We start from the raw sequence: 20,935 nt of genomic DNA on the forward strand, positions 1-20,935 counted from the left end.
AATCATCTGTAAAAGCGTGAGTCGCCAATGCTATAGGTAAAGCCATGTCAGCAGTAAGTTTTTTTTTTTTTTTTTGGAAATTAAGAAATAAGATCCTTACATTTAGAATCTGCAAATATGCAGTATCTGAAATACTTGCTAATTGCTGAGGAATACACAAGATAGGTGTGTGTATGTGTGTGTGTAATATGTAATATACTGAGACATATATGTAACACATATACAGTATTTGCTTTACATGAAAACATATACACATGCATCCTGAATTTGATCTTTGCTTACCATTCTTTCTTAAAACATCTCTTCAAAATGTTTGTTATAAAAAGATACACTGTATTGTTTATATGCTCTGTCTTGGTTTAAAACTTTTCTTGGCTGGATTCTTTGGATCTTAGGAAAATGCTAAAAGGGTATCCAGATACACATATAAAAGTACTTACCAAGGAACATTTCAATAACAGATGCCTTCATAGTGAGAACAACAGTCCTCTTAAATATCAGAATGACACCCTGGAGAGAAAGAAACAATAACATCATCATATTTCAGCCGGGGGTTCTGATTTGGATGCACAGAGTGTGTGGGGATGGGCTGCATCATTTTGCATTGCCCTCTGGAGTCTTAGGATTCCAGGCTACAGATTTCCATAAGCAGCACAGAGATGGCAGTGGCTGGCCTTGCTGGTACCCAGAGATGCTATTTTCAGTTAGAAAGCCCATTCTGGCCACCAGCCTCCAATTCTTCAAATATTTGATGTTTACTTAGAACTGAAGAGGAAATAACTCTCCGATTTTGAGAATATGTCCAAGTAGTCTTCTTTAGGAGAATATGTCCAAGTAGCCACATTTATGGCATTCAGAAAACATATTTAGATTACAATTATTAATACTTCACTATTCATTCAATAAATATTTATTAAACTCCTATTATATGGCTACATTTTGTTAGAAAGTGCTAAAAATTGAATTAAAAAACAATTCTCACCCTTGAAAGGCTTACAGTTTAATATAGGTGGAAAAACACAAGTGGACACAAATAACCGTGTTAAATTGCATAAGAGAATGTGAAGTCCTCATAAGAGAGTATAAGGGGAAAATTTATAGAGCAGTGGTTCTCAAACTTTGCTGCGTGTTATTTAATAGTATCACCTGGGAGTTTAAAAAAATCCTGATGCCCAGGCTGTACCCCAGACCAATTGAATAAGCCTCTCTTGGGCTGGGAGTCTAGTTAATTAAGTTTTAACAACTTCTCAAGTAATTCCAACATGCAGCCAAGTTTGAGAACCAGTGGTTTTGAGTCGGGCTTCTTGAACTTTTTTTTTTTTTTTTTTTTTTTTTGAGACATAGTCTCTGTCACCCAGGCTGGAGTGCAGTGGCATGATCTTGGCTCACTGCATCCTTCGCCTCCTGGGTTTAAGCAATTCTGTGCCTCAGCCTTCCAAGTAGCTGGGATCACAGGCACGTGCCACCACGCCTGGCTAATTTTTGTATCTTTAGTAGAGACGGGGTTTCACCATCTTGGCCAGGCTGGTCTTGAACTCCTGACATCTTGATCTACCTGCCTGGGCCTCCAAAGTGCTAGGATTACAGGCGTGAGCCCCTGAGCCCAGCCGGCTTGTGTATACTCATCACCTGGGGCTCTTGCTAAAGTGCAGGTTCTAATCCAGTAAGTACGGGTGGTGCTAGAGATTCCCCAAGGGCCAGAAAGTTTAGAAGGACAGAGATTACGGCAGCCATGGGAATAAGAGAAAGCCTTATAGAGATGGTAGCAACTGGGTCAACTTTGAAGAATGAACAGGGTTTGAACATGCAGAAACAGGAGAGAAGTGGCTCCAAGTAGGGGAACAGTGCCAACAGAGACCCAGACATCGGAGAGTGCAATAGATATGAAAATGCCGGTGATCTATAAGGGAGTTTCTCATCTTTCTCTTGAGGCTATGGGGAAACTGTCAAAGGTTTACTTGTACTACTATTAATTGAGTATATTCTGTGCATTCTGTGTTGTTTTGAATCCACACAATAAGTCACCATGATAGGTCTTATGATCCTCATTGAACAGATGAGGAAACTAAGGCTTAGAGAAGTTAAATGTCATAACCGTGGTCCAAGGTGGTGAAAGGATTAGAATGGAGGTGAAAGTGGGCGGGAGGAATCTGCCCTGGGCACAGGCAATAAGGGAGAAATTTGTAGAGAATGAAAAGACTTAAAGTTGGTCTGCTTTTTATTATCCTTGTGAGCTAGCACTTTTAAACAATGTCAATGGTAGTAAAACACTCCTCCCCTCTGGGCAGATGGCTTCCACTATATCCCCCCTCCCTCCAGTGCCACGGGTGTGTGGCCCAAAGCTGGCATTCATAACTCTACCCTCTGCTGTGATTCAGCGGTGTACTGGTTAAAAAAAAATAGAGATAAAAGCCCTGATTTGCAGAGCTTGTCAATTTCTGTGGTAGCAAATCCTCCTACCGTGGCTGATTTTGAAGCCACCAAAGTGACATCACTGAATGGAGATCTAGAAAGAGATAAGCACAATCTAGTACTAGCTAGGCCCAATCTAAGCTTATAAACAATATTTGATACACTGCTATGCATATTTATTAATAAAAAGCAATTATTAGATTATGGGTTGAGATAGTATACAAGTACCCAATGCAATTAACTTAAAGTTGTTTAGTATATGAAAGCTTTATTACAAGCAATTAAATTAAGCAGCACGAGTAACCCCAAACAGAACTGATCACTTTATTAATTTCCAACAACGATTGCAATGTGTTAAATTTCCCAATTAAGGTAGTTGGCCACTGGTTACGTCTTTAGCTTCAAAATAAAAACAAAACCATATGTACAATCTGTTTGGCAACTTGATGTTTAAGTAGCCAGATTATATTTAGGAAATAGTGTGATAACAGGTAATTTTTTGTTTTTTATGAATTTGAGAAACTCCAGAAAGATTTATGTATCTTCAAGACTGAGTGTTTAACTTTCCTATTGGATAAACGCAGTATACCAAGTTGCCCTACTGGACCCACCTATGCAGCCCCATTAATTGACTGTTACCACTCAACATTGCAGGTTTCATCCGAGTTATCCTTGACTTCTCTTTCTCTTTCTCTTACACCCCACACGCTCTCCACCCACCAGTCCTGTTGGCGCTACATTCAAAGTCTATCCAGAAACTGACCATTTCTCAGCATCTCACCATTACCAATGCCATCTGTGGCAGCCTCTGCCCTGTCCCGCCTAGATTATTGCAATTAGCCTCATAACTAGGCGGTTCCCTTCTTCCTTTGTCCTCTGCAGTTCACAGAGCAGCCAGCATGATCCTATTCAAAGTAAGTCAGTCCATGGCATTTCTTGGCTTACACTCTATAGTGGCTCCCGGTCTTACTCAGAAGAAAAGCCTAAGTAAGTCTTTACAAGTGGCTCAGGACCCTACTTGATTTGGCCTCCGTCCACCCTTCTGTTCTCGTTTCACACTATTCTCCTGCTCAGTTAGTAATCTTCAGCCACACTGGCCTCTTGGCTGTTTTTGGAACACCTCTTACCTCAGGATCTCTGCACTTGTTGTACCACCTTTTCCTCTGGCTGGATGCCATTTCCCCGGATAAGCACATGACTTGCTCCCTCATTTCTTTCAAATCTTTGCTTAAATGTTACCTCTCATGAGACATTCCCTGGTTATCCAATTTAAAATCACAATTCCCCTCCCACCTCTCCCACCATCAACCGATATACCCAATCCGTTTCCTACTGTCTTTTTCTCCATTGACTTATCACTTCTGACATACTTTATACTCTATTTATTTTATTTTTTATGGAGTTCCCCACTATAATGCAAGCTCCACAAGGGCAGGGATTTTTATTTGACTTTTTGAGTGCTCAGTAAATATGTGTTGAATCAGTGTGAGTAATGAGGGCTCCCCCTTTTCCCTAGGAAATTTTTTTTTTTTTTGAGACGGAGTCTCACTCTGCCACCCGGGCTGGAGTGCAGTGGCCGGATCTCAGCTCACTGCAAGCTCTGCCTCCCGGGTTTATGCCATTCTCCTGCCTCAGCCTCCGGAGTAGATGGGACTACAGGCGCCTGCCACCTCGCCCGGCTAGTTTTTTGTATTTTTCAGTAGAGACGGGGTTTCACCGTGTTAGCCAGGATGGTCTCGATCTCCTGACGTCGTGATCCGCCCGTCTCGGCCTCCCAAAGTGCTGGGATTACAGGCTTGAGCCACCGCACCCGGCCTTCCCTAGGAAATTTAAAGAGGAAACAAAACAAAGGGAAGACAATCTTATGAATACATTAGAAACGACTGTATTATACACTATATTTTATTTGTTTATTTATATATTTATTTATTGAGATGGAGTCTCACTCTGTAGCCCAGGCTGGAGTGCAGTGGTGCAATTTCAGCTCACTGCAACCTCCACCTTTTGGGTTCAAGCAATTATCTGCCTCAGCCTCCCAAGTAGCTGGGATTACAGGTGCCTGCCACCACACCTGGCTAATTTTTATATTTTTAGTATAGATGGGGTTTCACCATGTTGGCCAGGCTGGTATTGAACTTCTGACTTCATGATCCACCCTCCTCGGCCTCCCAAAGTGTTGCGATTGCAGGTGAGAGCCACTGCCCCCGGCCAAATTATACACTTTAAATGGCATATTTTATGGTATGTGAATTATATCTCAATAAAAATTAACAAAGCAGTATTGATATTGATATTACTGCTAATCAACAAACAAACCCAAAGGGAAGGCGGAGAGCAGAGAGGAGTACTCTCAGATCTGTCCTACAACTTTAGAGTCGTGATGGACGTGACCTTTAGAAGCTGGAATGAATGGATAAAAACCAACAGGATTCCAGGAGATGCTCTAATCCCCGAGGAGATCTCACCCAAGTGTTGGCTTATCAATAATGGAAACTGACCAGAATCACTCTAGTGTCTTAGAATACTTAAAGCTTATTTCTCACCACTGCAATTTCTACACTTGCTTGGTCCGTTTACTCAAGCACTTAAAATGTAAATGTGCCTTTTGAAATGTGTGGAAAAAAAAAATCAAACCCTCTCTCAGCCATTGCCAAGGCTGAGCATGAGGACTTCCACCAGCACCATTAAGCAGTTTCTGCAGGTGGCCCAATGTCACAGAGCTGTGGGGCACATGGTAACACTGGAGCCCTAATTCCTCAAGTGCTCACCCAGGTTTTAACAAAAACTGAACAATAGGGGCTTCCAAAAGAATGCATTACTGATTCACAAATTTATGGATGTGCCATGAGATATAACATAAAGAATCCCAAATATGTAGTTCTGATGAGGCAAATGACACCTGGTTGTGAAAGAAGAGTATATATTAGTGTAAGTGGATTAGCACAACAAATTTCATTAGATCTCTCTTTCTGCCCAGAGTCAGAAGAGAGCAAGTTGGTAATAAATAATAATATTGCTTTATATTTATATAGTTTTTTACAGTGTTTTAAATAAAGTGACTTTGTGTGCATTTCTAGAGTTGCCTATTTTGTTCGCTGTTCAGTTTCTAGAGCCTGGAATAGTGTTTGGTAGTGGGTACAACAATACACGTTTGTTGAGAAAATGGGTGAATACAAACTTGTTCTTCACAGTAAACTTGTGCAGGATGTGGAGTATGCACAATTCCCATTTTAAAGGTAAGGAAACTGAGGCCTGCAGTGGGTAAGTGACTTATTCAAGGTCACATACACAAAATCAAGCCTGGGTTTCATGGCTCCTGATCCTGCACCCTTCTTTCTACCCCTTGTGTATAAGACAATCTGCAGGTTGCATCTTGTTAAGATTGAAAAAGCAAAATGGACTTTTCTTAAATCTCTGTATCAAAATGCTTGAGATTTACAGATTAGGGGCAAATTGCTCATCAGTTAAAGATGTATGAGAAGAATGTACTTTGTCAAATGTGGGGGAAGTGTAAAAAGGCAAAGAAAGCAAAAAGGAATTTAAGCAGGGAAAATAAAGACCACAGCGAGAAGAAGACACCTGATAATGTTCACCACTGGTGACCAGGAAGTGTGAAAATTAAAGCAAGTCCATTGGGAATTGAATGTGGCAATGTATGCAAAAGCAACTTGGAGAAAGAATGACTAAAATTGAAAAACTTCATATTATCAAGTGTTGGTGAGGAGTGGAGGACTGGAATAATTGCTAACAGGAATGTAAAATGGTACAACTACTTTGGAAAGCAGTTTGGTGGTATCTCGAAAAGTTAAAAAGCTGAGTATATATTCCCACCATATGTTGCAGCCATTTCACCCCTAGGCATTTTCCAAAGAGGAATGAAAGTATATGTCCATACAATGACTTCTGCATATATATTTTTAACAACTTTATTTCTCATAGCTCCAAATTGGGAAAGATGCAAAATCTATCAACAGATAAATGGATAAACATATTGTGGTTTATCCATACAATGGAATACTACTCAGCAATAAAAAGGAATGAACTATTGATACATAAAACAACAGGAATGAATCTCAAGATAATTATGTTAAGTGAAAGCAGACAGAAAAGAATACATTCTGTTCAATTTTACATTCATATCATTACATTGCATCTAGAAACTGTACTCTGTAGTAACAAAGAGCACATCAGTGGTATCCAGGAGCCTGGGAAATGGGAGTGGAGAGTCCTGGAGACATAAGAGCAGAAGTAAGAGAGCAAAGGAACACATGAAAAATTTGGGGATGGATATGTTCATCATTTTGATGTGGTGATGGTTTCACAGTATTCATATGCCAAAACCTGTCAGACTCTATACTTTAAATATATATATTCTTCATGCCTAGAGAGTGGGAGGAATATTCACTAGAACCCAATAACAGTGGTTGTGTCAGGGAAAGAGAACTGGGTAAGTGGTGATCAGAGATGGGAAGGTGTCTTACCATTTTGTTCTATTTAAATCTTTACCCTGTGCATATATGTTAATAAATCCAATATTAGTAAAATATAAAAATGAAATAATGAAAAACTCTTGAAATTGAAAGGGACACTTAAGAGGTATTGTAGTTATCATTATCACTTCCACCACCAAATTTAGCAGTGCTTCAATTAACATAAACCACGTAGAGTCCGAAGAGCTTCGTTATATGTGGTCTGTTAGGAAGACTTAACATATACAATATTGATCTCAGATGGGAAGCTGCAGCAGTCTCCTAACTCACTCTTGCTCCTTGCTCCAGGTCAATCTTTCTTTCAGTTGGAAAGGATCAGCTTCCTAAAGCACAGGTCTGATTGTGCATTCACCTGTTCAGAATTCTTCTTCATAGTCCACTCATTCTCTACAGAATAAAGCTCAAATTCCTCAGTGAGGCATTACAAACTCTTCATGAAATGGCCTGCCTTCCCTTTCAACACCATCTCACTGCAATTCTCCTGAGTAATCCTCCCCCTTGACCCCAGAACACCTGGGCTTTTGGTCTTTTCTCCACACTCTACATGTCAGTACCTTGGCTCACATTCACATTATTGTTCTATCTGGATTACTTTACCAACCCTCACCACAAACCCATCCATCTTTCAAGCTTCAGCTCCTGGGCCACCTCTTCTACATAAATTGCCTGATTTCCTAAAACCAAAATTCATCTTCTTTTGTGCATCCATTAATCATTCAAAATTAAAAGCATATGTACTATGTGCCAGGCAGAGAGAAACAAGATGCAGGTCCTGGCATCAAGTTGCTTTGAGTCTTCCTGTGGGAGACCGGCATGCATGCATCATAACTAACATTTACTGAGCATATACTAAGTGTCAGTAATATATTAACTCATTTAATCTTCACAGCAACTCTATGAGGTAGAGACTATTTCTTGCCTTCATTTTAGAGGTAAGGAATTGGAAGCATGTAGAGGTTACAGACTTTCCAAAGCTAGAAAGAAGAGGAGCTGGATTCAAACCAGACGTTCCAAGTCCAGAAGCTCTGCATTTCTCCCCTTGCCATAGCTGTTTCATAGTACATGCACTTACTCCATCTTCATTCTAATTTAATTGACCTGAGTTTACATCGATATTGTTTTATTTATTTATTTATTTAGCTTTGAGACAGAGTTTCGCTCTGTCACCCAGGCTGGAGTACAATGGCATGATCTGGGCTCGCTGCAGCCTCCACCTCCTGAGTTCAAGCGATTCTCCTGCTTCAGCCTCCCAAGTAGCTGGGATTACAGGCATCCACCACCACACCTGGCTAATTTTTGTATTTTTAGTAGAGATGAGGTTTCACCATGTTGGTCAGGCTGGACTCGAACTTCTGACTCCAGGAGATCTGCCTGCCTCGGCCTCCCAAAGTGCTGGGATTACAGGCGTGAGTCACTGTGCCTGGCCTGATACTGTTTTAAAGCTTTCCAAGTGACTCTACTGTGCAGACAGCACTGGGAACCTCTGCTACTGGGGATGCAGTGATGGCAAAAGGATGGGTGGGCACATAGGCCTGAAATGTGGGAATTGGGAGGGGCTTGAATTTATTTAATTGGCATGTTGGAAAACAATGAATGAGTGAACAGGAAAGGACAGGACCTAGCGACAGTGGAGCTTCAGAACTAGGAGTTGCTCAGCAAGGCTGAGAGAGGAATCAGACTGTCAGAGAGGGATGAAGGGCCATGTCAGCCTTGAATGTCATGCTTAAAGAATGTGGAACTGATCTTTTAGGCAACAGGGAGACATGGAAGGCTTAAAAATTATTTTTGCATTCATCATTTTTAATAAGCCCCCTAGAGGCTTACTTGAGCCACTCGCTTGGAAAAAATTCTGCTCTAGTAGACATGTAGGATTTATGTAATGTTGGTGTTTGTCTGAACTACAGTGCTACATGGGGGAGCACCCAACCATACTCTTTGTCCATGAGGCAGAAAGAGCCAGTATCCATCTGGAAACATTTACTAGTTATAAGAGGCTGTGCTGTGTTTCCAAAATGCCAAAAATCCCTTGAGGACAGACATCTCTGAATGGGGTGAGGCCACATCTGCAGCCTTGCTTTTTTCATCTCTGCCTGACCGTAAAGCCTCCTCCGCTTGTCAATGGATGTGGGTTGATCTGGTGAGGACAGGAAAAGGAAGCTGGCACTAGATGGGGAGTGGGGAGGTCCTTTACAATGTGGTGGTGGCCTCTATCTGTACATAAACCTTCATACAGATGTATCCCTCTGGCCGAGGTCCGAAACACTGCTTTTCCTGTTGCCACAACACCAGCGGCCACCTTGGAATCACCATTACAATCCCCCAGGATTCTGTGAGAGAGAGAGAGAGTGCCAGAGGGGACAGTAGTTTTTCTTTCTTGAGTTTTCTTCTCTTCCCAATTCTTCTTTACTTCCTTTTTTTTTAATCCTAAAGAAATTCCGGCAGAAAATGTGAGCCAAATAGGTAAGGAAGGGGAAATTTTGTCTTTTCTCAATTTGTTGGTTCCTAAGAATGCACAAGGCTATTGAAGATGTGCTCTGAGTCAGGCTATGTGGACTGGATGGACACTGTTGGTGGCCTACGCAGAGCATCGTTTTCCCCTTCCTCCTTCCTAACAGAATCCCAATTTGGTAAAGGAAATCAGTGCAGCCCGGCCACTGAGAGGAAGCAGGTCCATCTGCAGCTCCCAGGCAGATCCCAATTTGGGGCCTAAGGCAAGGATGGTTAGACACGCCCCCTTGCTGGCAGCTGCTCCAGGCTTGGGCCCATCAGCACCAGGCCCTTGCCAGGTGATCATACTAGCTACTAGTCCAGGTGGGCTGTGTCCTGGGTTGTAACAGACAGAATGGAAGGACTTGAAGCCTATGTTTTTTGGGGAGAGGGTGGTTATCTTGTTGGAAATGAACAAGGGAACAGGTTGTTGGGGGTCTGCTGGCTGCCATCTTGTGACCACGAGAAAAGTCCAGCAGAGGAAAATCCTAACTCAAGGCGAGGAGGGCAGCCAGGCAAATCACAGAGAGATGAGTCAGAGCTATGATTTGTCTTGTGCCTGGGGGCTGGGCCTTCCCCTGGACTGTCTGTTATGTGAGATAATACATTTCCCTTGCACTCGGCTGGCAGCTGAAAGATTATTCCCAACTGCTACCTAACTTGCAGTGGCCATCCATACCGTGGTTTTAACTGCAGAAGGCTGTAATAACAGGAGTTTATACCAGAGTCTGCAGAGAGTTTTCTCACTGAACTGTTTTCTCATTTGAACCACCGAAGAGCCCCTTGAGGAGGCGAAATGGACATTAGAATTCCTGTAATTCAGAGCAGGGAAGTGATTTGGCCAAAGTCACACAGCCCAGATCTCCAACTTCATATTGCGCTCTTTCTATCCTGCCAACTCCTCACATGGTTGTCACTGTAAGTTTCAAATGATTCCATGATTTGTTCTATAATACTGTAATAAAATAAAAATGCCACTCTTCATTTGAATAGCACTCTTCACTTTTCAAAGCCAGGTTACATCTACAACTGAAGCAGCTCAATTATTACTGTCAGATGCAGAGATGGCAGTCACTGAAATGTAAATGACTCAGCTGGTCAAAAGCTTGTGATCTAGCAAAAAAAAATAACTGAAGCCAACTGAGGTCTCCCTTGGGATTTTGGGATCGGGATTCTGAAAGCTTCAGAAGCTGTGAGTGCCAAGCTGCAGGCCATGTGGGGCCCTGAATAAGATGTATAAGAGGACAGCAGAAAGAGATGGAGAGAATAAGTATGTGGCCCTGGGAGGAGCAGGAGGAGAAGATCCCTTCATTTCTCACCGCTTTCCAGGTCCCATTTCCAGTCTGAAGAAGGTCCACTCGGCTCTGTCTCCTGTGCATGATATTGATGTTTTTGGGCCTTTGACTTGAGCCAGTTTAAGTTGGCTTCTGTTTCCTGCAGCTTTGATTAAAACCCTTTTCATATTTATTGTTCTAGTTATGTCCTGTTCCCCTGAAATGATTAGTAGTAAAACGAAAACACTCAAAATGAAAAGGACATACGTGCTTGTCTTTTGGTAACATCAAAGCAGAGGGTCCCTAGAGAGGCTATCCCCAACCCTGAAGCCAAGCTCTGGGAAGAAGTGTGGCAAGAAATCCCGTGAGCTGTCACAGCCACTGAGAAGGTCTGGGATGCTCAGGAAACAAAAAATGGAAGTGGGTGACCTCGAAACCATGCTGTCAGAATGTTGCTGTAGAGTTTCCTCGTATATTTTTGACAGTAGTTCACAACCAGAGGTGATTTGGTCCCACAGGAGACATAGAATAGTGTTTGGAGACTTTTTGGGTTGTCACAACTTTGACAAGAGAGGGGGATGCTGCTGGCACCTAGTGGGTGGAGGCCAGAATAGAGATACTGCTGACCATCCTGCAATGCCCAGGACAGCCTCCACAACAAAGAAGTACTCAGCCCCACAGGCCAATAGTGCCAGGGCCAAGAAACTGATTTATGAGAATGTTTATTTCTCAATGTATTCATGAGAATGTTATACTTACTGACATTCCAATCTAGGAACTTCCCATAAATATTCTATGTACTTTTGTGATGACTAGAACGTGTATCCCCTTCTCCAGGATCACCCTTCACCACCAACAGTCAGAGAAAATCCTACAGCAAACACGTTTCCTCACAGGCAGTTGGGTGGGGTTAAAGACCTCATCCGTGTATACAACTGATGTGTGCCTGTGCCATTAGGTTCATTGATCCATGTGGCATGTTTCTACATGTCGGAAAACCAAAAAGGCAAAGCCATTTTTGGTCGTGTGTTTCAGACCGTTATTTTGTACTGCGTTAGGAACCTGACATATGGTAATGCTTACCACATCCACAAAGGCTTCGACCAATGGTGATTTCTAGAGAGACTACAAACAGTAATTACATTTCTGAAGTGGTAGTTTAGATCTTATATTGCCAGTCGGAAAAAATACTAGTTTGCAGGCATGCCTCAGATGAGCTCTAAAGAAACTCTTCCAAGAGTTATTTATCCTGTGTAATGGAAAGGGGCACGAACATCAGTAAATCTAAAGGAAAGAGGCTAGGACCTCAAAAAGACGAGGTCAGCCATGATTGCTCCTCCTAGTTACCCTGGAAACAATGAGTGGTTTAAGATTCTGATGAAGCTTTGGAAGATGAGTTTCTCTCACCACAAACCTCTTTGCCTAATGTGCTTGACACTGTGGATTAGCCTTGCCTCCTCCCAGTTCTTCCCTTTGGGCTTTGAGGTTTGTAGTTGCCAAGGGGCCGTCTACTGTGAATTTGGAGCTGGGTGTTTGCTTCTGCTCAACTATTATCCCTAGAGCCTAGACTAGCCTGAATACTCTGTGCTTTTTGGTCTGCCTTCAATTCTGAAGCACAGAAAAACATTCTCAGGTCCGGCAAAACTTTCCAGCTGAGATAGGAAGGAAGATGAGGGTGTGTCTGCAAGATCCACGCCCTCCCCTCTGCTGCTCAGTAGAGAATGGGCTCCTCTCAGATGACAGGGTTCTGAGAGGCAGATGTGGGGCTGCCTCTCAGAAGCACATTCTTGAATCCCAGCAACCAGAGACCTGGGTGAAATGGAGGGTGTGGAGGACAGTGTCTGTGGCTCAGGAATTGAGGGCTGTGGAGAATTAAGCCTCAGGAATTTCCAGGGACCAGTAGAAACAGAGTCATTTAGAAGCAGGAGACCCAGCTCTCCAAAGGCAGCCACCAAATGTCTTACTTCAGAGGCCTTCCTGGCAACAACCCCAGCTCTGAAGGAGCCCTCAGACTCCCCTGCAGGGCCCCCTGACTATTTTGGCCTGGATATATATAGCGGCCTGTTAAATGAGATGGGATTGATCCCTTTGCTCTTCTTCCTGGGAAGTTTTAGAAGTGTAGAGTTCATGCCCATAGTAGTAACTATCGTTTACGAAATGTTTCCTATTTGCTGCACACGGTACACAGGTGATTTTACTTGTCATGGTGATCCTATTGGGTAAGGACTATTGCGCCCATTCATCAGAGCAGGAAATTGAGGCTTAAAGAGCTTTAATAAACCGCCCAAGCTGGCTGGGAGTGGTGGCTCACGCCTGTAATCTGAGCACTTTGGGAGGCCGAGGTGGGTGGATCACCTGAGGTCAGGAGTTCGAGACCAGCCGAGCCAACATGGTGAAACCCCATCTCTACTAAAAATACAAAATTAGCTGGGCATGGTGGCATGCACCTGTAATCCTAGTTACTCTGGAGGCTGAGGCAGGAGAATCAATCAAACCTGGGAGGCAGAAGTTGCAGTGAGCCGAGATCGTGCCACTGCACCCCAACCTGGCGACACAGCAAGACTCAAACAAACAAAAAACATAAAACCACCCAAACAAAAAAACCTGCCAAAGCTTATAGAATAAATGTATAGCAGAACCAGAATTCTATCCCAAACCTCAAACACTTAACTCCATTTAACATCAAATTTCCCCACTGTACATCCTTTTTACCTTGATGCCAATATCCCAGGCTTTTTGAGACACTTGGCTGACAATTGTTAAAACACACGCTATAAAGTACATACCTTGTATAATAAAGTGGTCTTAGTTACAAGGTTAAGCGATTTTTCAAGAGTCATATTTGAGCCTGAACTCACTCACAGCTCTGTCTCACACACAAATGTTATTTAGGATAAAATGATGCACCAGGCATATTTTTAAGTGTAACCAGGCATAACACACCCATCTAAGTCAACATTTGAGTGTATTGTAATTGACTGTGTCATGGGATGTTAAAATAACATGATCCTTTTGTCTTAGTTTCAGTTGAGGCCTCAAGACAATAGGAGCCAACCACTTCCATGTTCCAAAGTGGTATCTTTGAAGTTCCTCTCACTGGTGCCTGAAGTGGGGGGCGGAGGGGGCGGGTAGGAGAGCCACCTGCTCCTCTTCTGCATTTGGGTAGGGGGAAGAGGAGGGAAAATGCCTACAACTTGTCTTTAAGAAATTTTTGCTTTCTGGTCTCCGATTACCTCTCTCAGTTTCTACAACCTCTTGCCTGGAGAAGTCATCAGCCAGGGATCTTGGTTCTCAATCACCTCCTTTGAAAAGCCAGCTTGGATGCCCAGTAACCCAATTTGAAGTGGCTGAGTAGTTGTGTCTCTGAGGCTGATGTCTGCCTCCGTGGACTTGGTGTCTGTTGCATGATTAAGTCCTCCATAGGAGAGGGGAAGAGCTTGTGGCGATTAGGACTCTCTGTGTGACAGAGTCAGCCTGGGGTTGTTTTTGCTCCGGCCTGAGTCGGATGCATGGAGGGCTGAGGAGCCTATGCAGAAAGCAGCCAGACAGAGCTTACCAGTTGCCCAAGGGCTGAGGGAGGAACTGTAAACCCCCAGCCAGAACGGATTTATTTCACAACATCTATGGAACTACACGTGAGGAATCCCCAAGGCAGTAGGGGAGGGAATCCTCGCAGCACCCATAGACATGCCCTATGGGAACAAGAAGCAGCTGAAAACCCTGGGGAAGCTCAGGGAACCTGGATGCTGGCTCATAACAGTACCAACTAGTGAGGCCTGTCCCTGCCTCTCACCTTACCTCCCTGTGTCCGCTTCAACTCTGGATATGAAGAGACTACCGTTAGTGGCCAAGGGGAAGAGAGGTAAAGGCGCAAGGCAGAGAAAGAAAATTCAACCACGCCCCCTGTCCACTGCAGAAAGCAAGCCTGGATGTGGAGGATAAGACTTTAAGCTTTGAATATCATTTTTACATTTTTAAGAATTCTCTAGTATTACGTACATGTTAATGACTGAACTGAGATTGTTTGGAAGTGGAATATGAGCAAGGTCTTTTTTTAAAAAAAAAAAATCCTCTTGAGCGTGGCCTGACAGATTTCATCCAGAGCAGAGGCAAGAACTGCCCCCAAGACAGTGTGTGAGTGAGTGGTAGGCGGTGTCTGGGGGAAATTGAGGCATGCGAGGATGGTGCCCTCTGTGTCTGCTTGTCCAAAGCACACCCTTGGGCTACCCTTTCCTGCTCCTTCAGCTTGCTGCAGACACACTGGCCTCCCAAGCACGGTTCCACTCAAGGCTGTTCATTTGCTTTTCCCTCTCCCTGGAATGCTCTTCCTTCAGGGACCCGCATAGGTTGCCTCCTGGCTTCCTTCATCTCTCTGTTTAACATTCACCAAATCATGCAATGCAAATCATCACCCGCATTGCTCTCTGCATCCTACTTTGCTACTTATGTTTTTCACAGCCCATTATCACCATCAGGCATCTTACTGTATTTGTTTATTGTGTGCCCCCAGATTAGGAAAATGGACGTAATTTTGTTCACTCTTCTTCCCAAGCACATAGGATTGGGAATAACACATGGATGTGGCCCAATAAATATTTGCTCCTGCTGTTGTTGAATGTTATCTCTCTTCCCCCAAATTCTTTTTGCCTTTTGGAGTGCAGATTTACTCACTATGTTGTATAAACACGGCCAGTCTGGGCAAGTTAACTTGCACCTTTATGTCCAAAGCGTGTTTTCTGTCTGGAACACAAAGAAGCCTGGTGGAGGGAATTCACATAGCATTAAGATGCCAGTGACCTGATCCCTTGGAAACTATATGTAAGTTTCCCCCGAGGGCATAGGTATATATTTTTTTCTTTTTGAATAAGAGAAGAAAGAATGTGGTAACAGAATGCCTTCTCACTATAGCCTGAAGGGCGATTTTTATGAATTTTACCACACGTCCACACAGAAGTTTAGCCTTTCTCAAACTGAAGGAAAGAATTTGAGAAATGCTTACTAGAGTCTTGTCAATGTAGAGACCCTTATCAGGGAAAGTGATTTGCTGAAGTAGTTTGAGTCACGAGGAAGCGTGATTCTTTCTGTGACAAGCTGCTGAGTTAACCTTCCAGTGAAGATAAAGGAAAGGTTTTGGAGACTGGCTACACAGAGGGCTTCATGATGGAGTTTCCTCAGCCTTTCCTCTTCTCGCACCACCTAACTCCCCCGAGTCAGCTTTTCCCCATCCACCCAAAAAGGAGATTATCCAACAATGACAGAAATAAAAGCTGTCTTCTCCTGACAAACCTTTCCCTGTGAGTTCCTTGTCTCCACACCTCTCCATTATTATTACTAAGGTGTCTCTACCTGCAAGCAGGAACATTTTTTTTTTTCTTAAAGAAATTTCAGTTGACTTGAGAACTATGTTTTCAGGGATGGCAAAGACTAATTTGGTGCTGTCACAGAAAAACCAGGACCAGGTGTAATTGTTGCCTGGCAGGTTAAAAGTATGACTTTGGAAGTAGACCTCTTGGATTTGAAACTGAGCTCCATCCCTTACTAGCTGTGTGGCTTCGGACAACTTACTCAAATTATCAGTGCCTTCGTTTTTTTCATCTGTATAATGGCGATGGTAAGAGCCCCCCTCATATGTTTGCTATTAGGGTTAAATGACTTAATATGGCCGGGCGCGGTGGTTTACGCTTGTAATCCCGGCCCTTTGGGAGGCCGAGGTGGGCAGATCACGAGGTCAGGAGATCGAGACTATCCTGGCTAACATGGTGAAACCCCATCTCTACTAAAAATACAAAAAATTAGCCAGTCGTGGTGGCGGGCGCCTGTAGTCCCAGCTACTCGGGAGGCTGAGGCAGGAGAATGGCGTGAACCCGGGAGGCGGAGCTTGCAGTGAGGGGAGATCACGCCACTGCACTCCAGCCTGGGCGACAGAGCGAGACTCCGCCTCAAAAAAAAAAAAAAAAAAAATGACTCAATATATGAAAAGGGCTTGAACAGTGGGTGGCACATAAGAATAGCTCTGTAAGTGTTAGCAGTTATTATTATTATTATTTAATTGAGATAGGGTCTTGCTCTGTTGCCCAGGCTGGAGTGCATGCGCATAGCTGATTGCAATCTTGAATGCCTGGGTTCAAGTTATCTTCCTGCCTCAGCCTCTTTACTAGTTGGGACTACAGGCAGCACAGCCATGCCTGGCTAACTTTTTAATTTTTAGTAGGGGCAAGGTCTCACTATGTTGCCTGGGCTGGTCTCAAACTCCTAGCCTCAAGCGATTCTCCTGCCTCAGCCACCCAAAGTGTTGGGTTCACAGGTATGAGCCACCACACCTGGCCTATTATTATTGTTGTTGGGGTGATGGTTAATCATTATAACATCACCGCCACCACCACCACCACCATCACCGTCATCATCACCACCACCATCTTGCAAAATGCTATGTGTGTTTGAGGGCCAGGAATTTCACTGTCTTCTGCAAACCACAGGGAGATACATTTTAAGACAGTGAGAGGGAAACCTTTTGAGATTTCTCAGATTACAGCCATCACAGAAGTTGCCTCTTTCATTTATTATTTATTGATTGACTAGCTCAGATCCCCTGGATAAAGAGATGGCAACTAGCTTCTAATGATTATATTAATATCACATAATTCCGTGAATCTATTTGCTAAATGTATCCAATGAGTTAATGTGTAAAAGTCTGAAGATTATTACAAATGATTTGTTTCACAGCTGATCTGATTTCTTTATTATAGTCACATATAACTTAAAAAAATTTACTAACATTTGGGTGCTGACAGGGTGCCAGGCACTGATCAAACCTCTTTGCCATAGCTCTGTGGAGTAGGCAGTAATAACAGACCCCTTTTATAGATGAGAAAACTGAGGCCAAGAGACTTTAAGTAACTTGCCAACATTAACACATTTAAAAAGTAGCACAGCTTCCTGCCTAACACCCACAGGACCCATAGCACAGGAAGGGCCATTTTTGCCTTGACCTCACATGTAAGGCTTTAAATTAAGACATTTGACATTCTTTCCACATGGGGTTATACTGACAGTCACAGAAATACAGCAGAAAACGGAAAAAAGTCTTTCACACAACTTGGACCCACAGTCTCCAGTACGCTATGTATATGTGTATGCATTTATACACATATATAATCTCCTCTAATTGTCTTGTGAAGAATATAATTATGGTAAATTTCATTTTTGTATACATAAAAGTCTGGTTAGGTAAACATGCATATTTAAAATATACCATAAGTTTCATAGCCCTGTTTCGATACTTCTTCATTTAGCAATGTACAGAGAGTCTCAACAATGAAATTTTCCTGGCCTCGTTTTGACATTGGAGAGGTCCCAGTGCATAGAACCATAGGATTGAGAGGGAAACTTAGAGATTATCTTGTCTAACTTCTTCATTTCGTATGTGATGAAATAGAGATGGAGACATTGAGTAACCTCTCCAAGGCAGCACAGCTAAATGCCCTTCTACTGACAGACAGACCCATGTGTTCTGTCTTGTCCCCACTGCTGCTGACACTTGGCTCACACCTCCAAGTGTGAGCAAGGAGAGGGGAAGCTGCACATGTGGGCATAGCTTCATGGGAACATGTTGGGGGCCAGGAAGTTTTTATTACATAAATGCTTTCTAAAGTAATCTTTTTTTTTAAAAAAAGTGAGGAATAAAAGATTACATTTTCTTTCTCTTTCTCTCAATCTCTCTCTCTCTCTCTCTCTCTCTCTTTCTTTCTTTCTTTCTTAAACTGAGTCTCACTTTGTTGCCTAGGCTGGAGTGCAATGGCATGATCTTGGCTCACTGCAACCTCCGCCTCCCGGGCTCAAGTGATTGTCCCACCTCAGCCTCCTGAGTAGCTGGGATTACAGGCATGCGCCACCACGCCTGGCTAATTTTTGTATTTTTAGTAGAGATGGGGTTTCAGCATGTTGGCCAGGCTGGTCTCGAACTCCTGCCCTCAGATGATCCACCCACTTTGGCCTTCCAAAGTGCTGGAATTACAGGGGTGAGCCACTGCACCAGGCCAAGATTACATTGTTACAGAAGTTTTGACATTTCAAAACTCCTTGGGAGCTGAGAATCACTATTGACCCTTGTGGCTGCCCTGGGAGGGAGGGTGTACAGGCATTGCTATTTCTGTTTTTCAAAGAGGGAAACAAAAGTCGAGAACTGTTATATACCTTTTCCAAGGTAATAGTTAGGTAGTGGCAGAGCTGTTACTATAATTTAGGACTCCTGGCTTGGCGCATGCATTGAACCATACTGCTTTCCTGTATTCAATGTGTCTTATAGGAATCACAGCTGAGAATAGCACAAGCACTTTTGTTCTCATGATGCTATTCATAAACCATTCTCAAAGCTCATGTATTTTCTCTGAAAGAAACTATTCTTCATGTGATCAGTAACTTGGTGGAAAAGACATATCTTCTTAACAATATTCATGAAGTAAACACTTTTAGGACAGATATTAAGCATTTCCAATCTTCCTAAGGACTTTTTTTTTTTTTTTTTTAGTGGTGAACCATAAGATATATTTAAATGAAGCTTAGTCTGGGAAACCAGCATATTGCAATAAAAAATGCAAGTCTTTGCAATCTTGTAATTATTTATCTGGAGCTTTTTGTACAAAAGAGGGTATTTTAATTCAATAAATAAAAGATGGCACTTCCAGCTTTCCTACCAGCGCTAGCTACCACTTCAGCTAACACACACAGAAAGAAAATACACAAACAAACAGTGTTTGATCCTGCTTTGCTACAGGGTGTTTTCATCTTTCAAGAGACCAAGGGAAAAACAACTTCAGAACTTTACCACCAAAACTTCCAAATTTATTGCAGCACAACATAATGGCAAAATACTATTTTCTTAGCACATGCAATTTTGAGCAACCACCATGGCCAAGAATGCTTGGTTTTATTTTTACAGTAAGTCCAAAGAAAAATTTTAACTCCACTCTTGATTTAGGAATGGCAAAGATGCTGTGGGTTGTTCGGAGCAAAGTATCATGTCTGATTATTCAGTCTTATCCTCTCTCTGTAACCTGTGCTTGAGGCGTTTATTTCATGTTTATACTAGTTGGACACAAATCATACTTAAAAGAGATTTCATATCCTGTCTTCCTGTGAAAAGCTGAGCTACAATGGCAGACTTAACAATGCCAGCCCCTTCTTGGGCTTATCAGTAACAGAACCTTTCAGCCTAAGAAAACACTTTAAGTGTAAACAAGACTCAGAATTTTACATCTAGCTACATTCCACTGAAATCTGCCTGAATAGAGAGAAGTAGAGATCCACGCGAAATAGTTTCTCTTTTAAGTTAACAACAGCGTGTCCATTTCTCATACTGCTATTCACACATCTTTATAAGAAATTTGCTATATTGCTGTTACATTCCATGTATCCCAAGCAAAGTTTTTAAAAAAGCAAGATAATAGAGACTTAAATTACTTTAAAATTATACACAAATGTCATACTTTTCAACTTATTTGTAACCATAATTAAATTGGTTTAAAGAAACAGTAAAAATCTTGTTATAATGTTAATATCAATGCAGTTTATTTAGAATTGATAAATATATATGTATATTACTAGTTGTTTACAAGGATGCCAAGTACCACCCACTCTCATCTCAACTCTCTTGAAACTGAAATTTGTACAGGCTGCTTACTTGGTCAAGGTTTATATTGTAGTTTCTTAAAGACAAATACATTTCAATAATAATGAATGGAAAGTAACTGTACACACAGCTTAGAAATTCATCAGACATACCTTGTTTGAAGAAAGCAATTTTTTTTTTTTCAAAACTTTTTCACCACACAGAATGAATATTCTTTTTCCCTTAGGCTTTTCTGCATCACAAATCCCATCCAAATTATTCTAAGGAAGAAACAGGGAGAGGTCCAAAAACCTTTTCTCTTCTTCTCAGAGGAGCTAATCAAACAGTCCCATCAACCTCTCAGTACTTTGAAAAACACATTTCACACCCCCCTGACACACACATACACACACACACACGCTCACACATACTGCCTCTCACACTGGTTTTAGTGCTGAATTAGGCGGTCCTCTTTCAAATTTCCACTCCCACTGCTTTTTTTTGGTAAGGATTTCTAAATATTCTTTTGCAGCCCAAAGCACAGATTTTCAGTAAGCAAATTCTACAATTTGACATTCTAAAAAGTAGAGGAGGACCACTTAGATAAAAATGGAAAGTAAAAGATATGTTTCAAAAATTACTTCAGCAGGGGCAATTAAATTTTT

At 42.3% G+C, this 20,935-nt stretch overlaps 1 protein-coding gene across 2 annotated transcripts in view; it reads right to left on the reverse strand.

Annotated features, from left to right (window-relative positions):
* VIT (vitrin) overlaps nucleotides 1-20,731 on the reverse strand; it is a 131,599-nt gene extending 110,868 nt beyond the window's left edge. For both annotated transcript variants that reach the window (XM_011935979.1, XM_011935978.1), the window contains exons 1-2: nucleotides 20,444-20,731; nucleotides 441-510 (exon numbers count right to left, since the gene is read on the reverse strand). In XM_011935979.1, the coding sequence (XP_011791369.1) occupies nucleotides 441-471 (31 nt within the window). In that variant the 5' untranslated portion in view covers nucleotides 472-510; nucleotides 20,444-20,731. The remainder of the gene's footprint in view (nucleotides 1-440; nucleotides 511-20,443) is intronic.
* Between the last annotated feature and the right edge of the window lie 204 nt (nucleotides 20,732-20,935).

Source organism: Colobus angolensis, unplaced genomic scaffold (genome assembly GCF_000951035.1).
Source record: "Colobus angolensis palliatus isolate OR3802 unplaced genomic scaffold, Cang.pa_1.0 Scaffold15, whole genome shotgun sequence".
Taxonomy (NCBI): domain Eukaryota; kingdom Metazoa; phylum Chordata; class Mammalia; order Primates; family Cercopithecidae; genus Colobus; species Colobus angolensis.